At 35.5% G+C, this 7,002-nt stretch overlaps 1 protein-coding gene across 1 annotated transcript; it reads left to right on the top strand.

Moving 5' to 3' along the window:
* The first annotated feature begins 3,585 nt into the window (after positions 1-3,585).
* On the top strand, positions 3,586-4,823 carry LOC131804110 (uncharacterized). The gene is made up of 2 exons (XM_059126489.1): positions 3,586-4,094; positions 4,163-4,823. The coding sequence occupies exons 1-2, from the start codon at positions 3,630-3,632 to the stop codon at positions 4,718-4,720; spliced, it is 1,023 nt and encodes a 340-aa protein (XP_058982472.1). The 5' UTR covers positions 3,586-3,629; the 3' UTR covers positions 4,721-4,823.
* The last annotated feature ends 2,179 nt before the right edge of the window (positions 4,824-7,002 follow it).

A 7,002-nucleotide genomic window follows, 5' to 3' on the forward strand; every position in this document is an offset into this window, starting at 1 on the left:
ACCATAGCATTTGTGATAAATAAAAGTAAAATTTTCCATTAAACCACGAATATTTTCAATGCCGGCGAAATCACAAATAAACGAACAGGTCAATTCTGACCGTTACGTAGATGCCAATAGTAAAAATATCGGATATATAGCGAAATATATACAATGTATGTGTACAATGGAAGGGGATGTTAGCTAGAAGGCTTATATCTCAAGAATGGCTGGACCGATTTTGACAAATTTTGTAAATTTAGAATGCTCTTTTGGTATAAAAGTATAAAATCTAAAAAATTGCATAAAAAGATACCAATAATGATGTTAATATAAATGTTGTAGTATTTTGTGACATTTTTTTATTTTTTCATATTTTTTATCGCATGCGATTTTTTCAATTTGACTTATAATATTGAAGTGTATATTTTGTAATATTTTTTCACTTTACAACACAGGTTGGGGTTATTATTATATACATATTGCAATTATCGTCCGATCCTGACGAAAATTTTCACAAGGGTAGGATAAGGCTCAGAAGGGCTAGGTCTATCGTTTTCAAAGATGTCCACAATATATTTAGAGGTTGAAATGGACCAACCATTAAAAATATTCCTGATTTTGCAGTTGTTATAAAGGTAACAAATAGAAACCAAAGGACACCAAATCTTGCATGAAGTTGGAATTTAAAACAGCGGGTAGAATGGACCACTACTTTTGTTTGAAAAAATACCAACATTACTTACAGGCGATATTCGAAATACACAAAAGGCGAACTTCTGGCTTTTTTATGCAATTTCGTTGACGAATATAGCCAAATATCGTAGACAAGCAAATCATATATTTTTTCTACTTCTCTACTAATATATTTCAATCTATGCGGAAGGTCATTTATGATAACATTGGATCTATGGATACGTCTATGCAATACATTTTTTTTTTGCCTTTCCTGTCATCCAATTTATGCTGAAAATCTTTAACAGAAGTAGCTTCATAATTGCAAACATCAACATCGTTCATCACAAATCGGAGATTCTTTTCCACGTTATCTACTCTATTACGGCAGAATGTAACCTGTTTACGCAAAGAATCCATAAACTCAAAGCGGAAAGAACAATAGCCGTTTGAAAATCTTCCATTTGTATTTCTGCATCTATCTATGAATGTTTTTCTTCATCTCTGAGGCCAAGGACACAAACCACGTCTGTATCTCACAACTATCATTTAGCTTTCAAATTTGTTCGTAATGGATACTACAGCCTACGACAGAAGATTGTTTGTGCAGGTCCACGTCTTTGTATAGCCCCCATATAACGGTACCCCCCCGATATTCGGTATTTTGATGATTTTAGCGACATTATTCACCGGAATTGTTTCAAATTTGGTATTTGAAGTTTGTAATGGATACTACAGCCTAAGACAGAAAATTGTCTGTGCAGGTCAACGTCTTCGCATAGCCCCCATATAACGGTACCTTTCTATATTCGGTAGTTTTATGATATTAGCTACGGTATAATGTTGTTAAACTTTTCAGAAAACCACAAAGTGGCTGAAGCCGTTGTATAGTGACCACACCACAACGGGAACCTCTATAGACAATTTTATACTTCATAGATTGTCACGTACCAAATCTTCTTAAATACCAAATTGGAAACAGTTTCGTGGGTAAATGTGACTAGAATTACCAAAAGACCGAATATTGGTCGGTATCGTTATATATGCGTAATAGGAAAACGTGGACCTAAATATTCAATTTTCTGCCACAGGAGCTAGAACCCATTATGAACTAAAAATACCAATTTTTAGACAAATCCGTGGAAAAATGTGGCAGAAACCATCAAAATACCGAATATCGGGATGTACCGTTATATGAGGTTATACCAAAACGTGGACTTAACATACAATGTTTTGCCACACGAGCTAGAACCCATTATGACCTACAAATAACAATTTTTAAACAAATCCGTTAAGAAATGTGGCAAACGTCAACAAAATAGCGAATATTGAAAGGTACCGTTATATGGAGACTATACCGATATATCTCATTTTCAATACCAACCATCCTAGACACAATACAAATTGTTCTGCTAAATTTACATTTTAATTGTTCTGCTAAATCCAATAATATCGTGATTTCAACAGACAGACAGGCAGACTTAGAATTCTATGCTGATTATAAATATATATACTTTATGGGGTCTACGATGAGTATTTAAGGATGTTACAAACGGAATGACAAAGTTAATTTACCCTCCATTTCAAGGTGGAGGGTATAAAAACAAGTTAAAAAATATAGGTCGGGTTTGCCGACTCCTGGTATGATTATTTACATTTTTGGCCCTCTATACCGTAGGTTTCTAAAGAATGGGGAATGGGTAAATAAATATGATATAAATATTGCGACGTGCCAGGTTTGTATTTCCTTCACTTTATATGAAATATGTGTTAATTTTTAGAAAATATTAAAATGTGCGTAGGTTGCCAAATAAAGTGGACAGAAGTATTCCATTTTCATACTTCAGCCAATACAGATAAAAATATTGGTATGGGAAAAATTACAAGAAAATCGAATATTTATATTCAATTTTATGCGAAATCATAAATTCCATATTCATATCAGGTTTCTGGTTGAGAGAAATATTTAGATATAAAGAATCGCTGATTTGTTTCGCAAATTATAACAGATAAAATATTGAAAATTGTGACCCTTTGTGAGTGAGCTACCAAGACGGGTTCGCAAATATATATCATCTTCATAACAAATCTTGAGTTAGCAAAAATGAAATTTGAAGAGAGTTGGGTACTTATTTCGCTTTCTTTGAGCGTTTTGTTTTTCAAAATCTGGATCCCCATGTGGGGAAGGTACAAAAAGAAATGGTCCGACCTGTACCATCTTTATAACAAGTCGTGTGTTGATGTAAATATTGAGATGTACTAAGTCTGAATGGAATCGCGTTTTATGAGCTTCATGGATACTCAAAATTTTGACCCTTTGGGGGGGAGATACCTAAAGAAGTGGACCGATATATCCTAATTTTACACCAGACCTTGGGTTAATAAAAATATTTTGATGTATTTAATTTGAAGACAACCGAAAGCTTATTTCGGATTTTATGATCGTTTTGGTTGTTAAAAATGTTGACCCTTTGTGGGGAAGGTACCTGAAGGAGTGGAGCTACATATTACATGTTCACATCAGACCTTGGTTTAATGAAAATAGTGTGATCTGTAGTTGTCCGATATTGGCCATCTCTAAACTCAATCTATACCTGATAATAATATTACGAAATGCCAAGTTTGGACCAAATCGGATACTCCCTTATCGTGCGCACCAGCCAACCAGACAGACAGACGGACAAATCGGGTCTAAAATCGTTATTTCGATGAAACACGTTTTTTGCCGTATAAAATGATATATATTCTCTCTATCCATATGCTGAGAGTATAAAAATGAGTATCATCTACACTTTAATAATCAGGTCCCAAACGTTCACGATTAGAACAGTAACCCCTAGTTCATATCTGCACATTGGGCTACGAAAACAGCTATTGAAAGTTGACCTAATCACTCATTTATTAATTTTTATGAAAATTATATTAACAACCCTTTTCCGTCTCTTACAGATGGTTCCACAAAATCCCTATCGTATATGCTGAAAACCGATCATGACAACGACATGTTGAAAGAAATGATGGGTTCGCATGATATGTTTGCCATTGAAAAGGGCATGTATGACGATATAGTTCCAGCTTTTGAAAAACTTTACGCTGATGCTGGTGTGACAGTGAGATTTGGACCCAACAGCTATGTTCTGCCCACCGAAAAACCCTATATCTTACTGGAAAATTTAAGTCCTCGTGGTTTTAAAAATGCCAATCGTTTGGAGGGTTTAGATCAGCAACATGTCGAGTGTGTTCTCACCAAACTGGCACAATGGCATGCAGCCTCGGCGGTTTATGTTCAGAAGAATGGTCCCTTCGATGAAAAATACCGCGATGGTTTCTACAAGGAGGAGTTCAAGCCAATGATGAAAATAATGAATGACCAAATGACGCATATTTTCCATGAGGCAGCAAAAACATATGCGAATTATGAGGAATATGCAGACTATTTGGTAAGTCTGAAAAAAATCTTTACTACAAAAGATGAGATCATCTAAAAAGTGTTTTTTTTCGAATGTAGGTACCCGCCGAAGATCCTATAGACATGATGTTTCGTCTGGCCAAAACAAACCCCAGTGAATTTAATGTCCTCAACCATGGCGATTGCTGGAGCAACAATGTCATGTTCCAATACGATGCCTTTGGCGCCATTAAAGATACCTACTTAATTGATTATCAGCTACCCCGTTATGGTACACCTGCCCAGGATCTGTACTATTTCCTCATATCTTCAGCGAAATATGAAGTGAAATTGAAGAAATTTGATTATTTCATAAAATTCTATTACGACGTTTTGTGTGAACACTTGAAGGTGTTGAAGTATTCGAAACCAATTCCAAAGTTGCGTGATATCCATATAATGCTATACAAATATGGTCTTTTCGGATTCCAAACAGCTGTTGGCGTAATGGGTGTGGTTTTGTTGGATCCAACTGATAAGGCGAGCATAGCGAACTTTATTGGGGATGATGGTGATGCTGCAGCATTTAAGAAGCTGATGTTTACCAACGATCGTTACAGGAGACACATTGAGGCCGTCTTACCATGGCTCAACAATCGCGGTGCCTTTAGATTTTAGTTAAAAAATGTAATATTTCTTTTACAATAATGAATTTATGTTTTCGGTAGCAATTTGGCCCTGTGGGCTGCATTTAAATAAATAAAATTTAATACTTTTTAATAGAACAACAAATACTGACAATTTTTATTGTTATTATACCCTCCGCCATATATTGTATGGATGGCATATTGAGATTTTCATTCCTTCATCGAAAAGAAAAAATCATTTAAGACCCTATAAAGTATATATATTTTCGCTCAGAGCAAAATTCTGGGATTATTTAAACATGTCCGGTATCGAGCAATCTGCGAGTTCAATAAGATTGAAAATGGCACATATAAGTCCACTACAGCCTCCATATAATGGCGAGGGCTGATTTAATGTATTTTGACGGCATTGACCGTATTTTCAGCGTCCCACAAAAAATTCAAATAATTTAGAGGTTGGAAACATTTATTCCGGAACAGTTTAGAAGGCGTCTGCCGATATTCCGTCTAATATATACTCTCAGTATTTGACCATACACAGGGTGATATAAAAAAACTGCAACAAAGTTAAAAGCCATAATTTTTAATTTTTTTTTAATTTTATTGAATGAAAGCAAAAAATGTCGGAAATAGCTTTACATTTTAGAATAAGTTTAGATTTGTTCGAATTTGTCACCTTTGGCATGAATTATGGCCTTCAAACGGCCTATCAACCGTCACACGCTGCCCGAATGTTGCCCATTTTCGGTGAAGCGCTTGCTTGAGGTAATAGACACTTTGGTATTTTTTAGTGCCAACCTTGCTTTCCAAAATACTCCAGACACAATAGTCCAACGGATAGGTATCCGGAGATTTTGGTGGTCATTGTGCGCTGGAAATGAAGCGAGGAGCCTCATTTTGTAACCATTCTTGAGTGGCGCGTACTGAGTGCGATGCTGCTGAGTCTTGTTGGAATGTCCAAGGTCTACGGGCAAAATGTTTGTGTTCCCAAGGCTTTAATACACCCTTCAGAATATTTTCACGATATTCGGCATTTATTCTGATGCCATGGTCGGTTAATACGAACGGAGAGCGACCATCGGCTGTTATGGCCGCCCATACCAACACCCTGGCCGGCGCTTGAGTTCTGGTGGAGAATCGAAGGTGCACATGTTCAGCTGACCTCTTTGGCAAGTAAACACGATCATTTTGTTTGTTTACAAACTGTTCTTTTGGATATGATCGCATAATATATAGGGGTTGAAATGGACCAAATACTGAAAAATTTCTTGATTTTACAAGTGTTCTACAGGTCGCAATTATAGACCAATCGACGCGGAAGTTAGCATGGGGCTAGAGCTCAGGACTGGGCAGAAGCCTTCCAATTTTGATGGTCATCGGGTAATATTTAGTGGTTGAAATAGACCATAGCATTTGTGATAAATAAAAGTAAAATTTTCCATTAAACCACGAATATTTTCAATGCCGGCGAAATCACAAATAAACGAACAGGTCAATTCTGACCGTTACGTAGATGCCAATAGTAAAAATATCGGATATATAGCGAAATATATACAATGTATGTGTACAATGGAAGGGGATGTTAGCTAGAAGGCTTATATCTCAAGAATGGCTGGACCGATTTTGACAAATTTTGTAAATTTAGAATGCTCTTTTGGTATAAAAGTATAAAATCTAAAAAATTGCATAAAAAGATACCAATAATGATGTTAAAATGTTGTAGTATTTTGTGACATTTTTTTATTTTTTCATATTTTTTATCGCATGCGATTTTTTCAATTTGACTTATAATATTGAAGTGTATATTTTGTAATATTTTTTCACTTTACAACACAGGTTGGGGTTATTATTATATACATATTGCAATTATCGTCCGATCCTGACGAAAATTTTCACAAGGGTAGGATTAGGCTCAGAAGGGCTAGGTCTATCGTTTTCAAAGATGTCCACAATATATTTAGAGGTTGAAATGGACCAACCATTAAAAATATTCCTGATTTTGCAGTTGTTATAAAGGTAACAAATAGAAACCAAAGGACACCAAATCTTGCATGAAGTTGGAATTTAAAACAGCGGGTAGAATGGACCACTACTTTTGTTTGAAAAAATACCAACATTACTTACAGGCGATATTCGAAATACACAAAAGGCGAACTTCTGGCTTTTTTATGCAATTTCGTTGACGAATATAGCCAAATATCGTAGACAAGCAAATCATATAGATGAGGTTAGAGGTTCAATGAACCAAAAACAAAAAAAAAATCTGATCACACAATTGAAGCCAATCGAGACGCCTGAAAAGAGAGTTAAGCA

This window comes from Musca domestica, unplaced genomic scaffold (genome assembly GCF_030504385.1).
Source record: "Musca domestica strain aabys unplaced genomic scaffold, Musca_domestica.polishedcontigs.V.1.1 39, whole genome shotgun sequence".
NCBI classification, from domain to species: Eukaryota; Metazoa; Arthropoda; class Insecta; order Diptera; family Muscidae; genus Musca; species Musca domestica.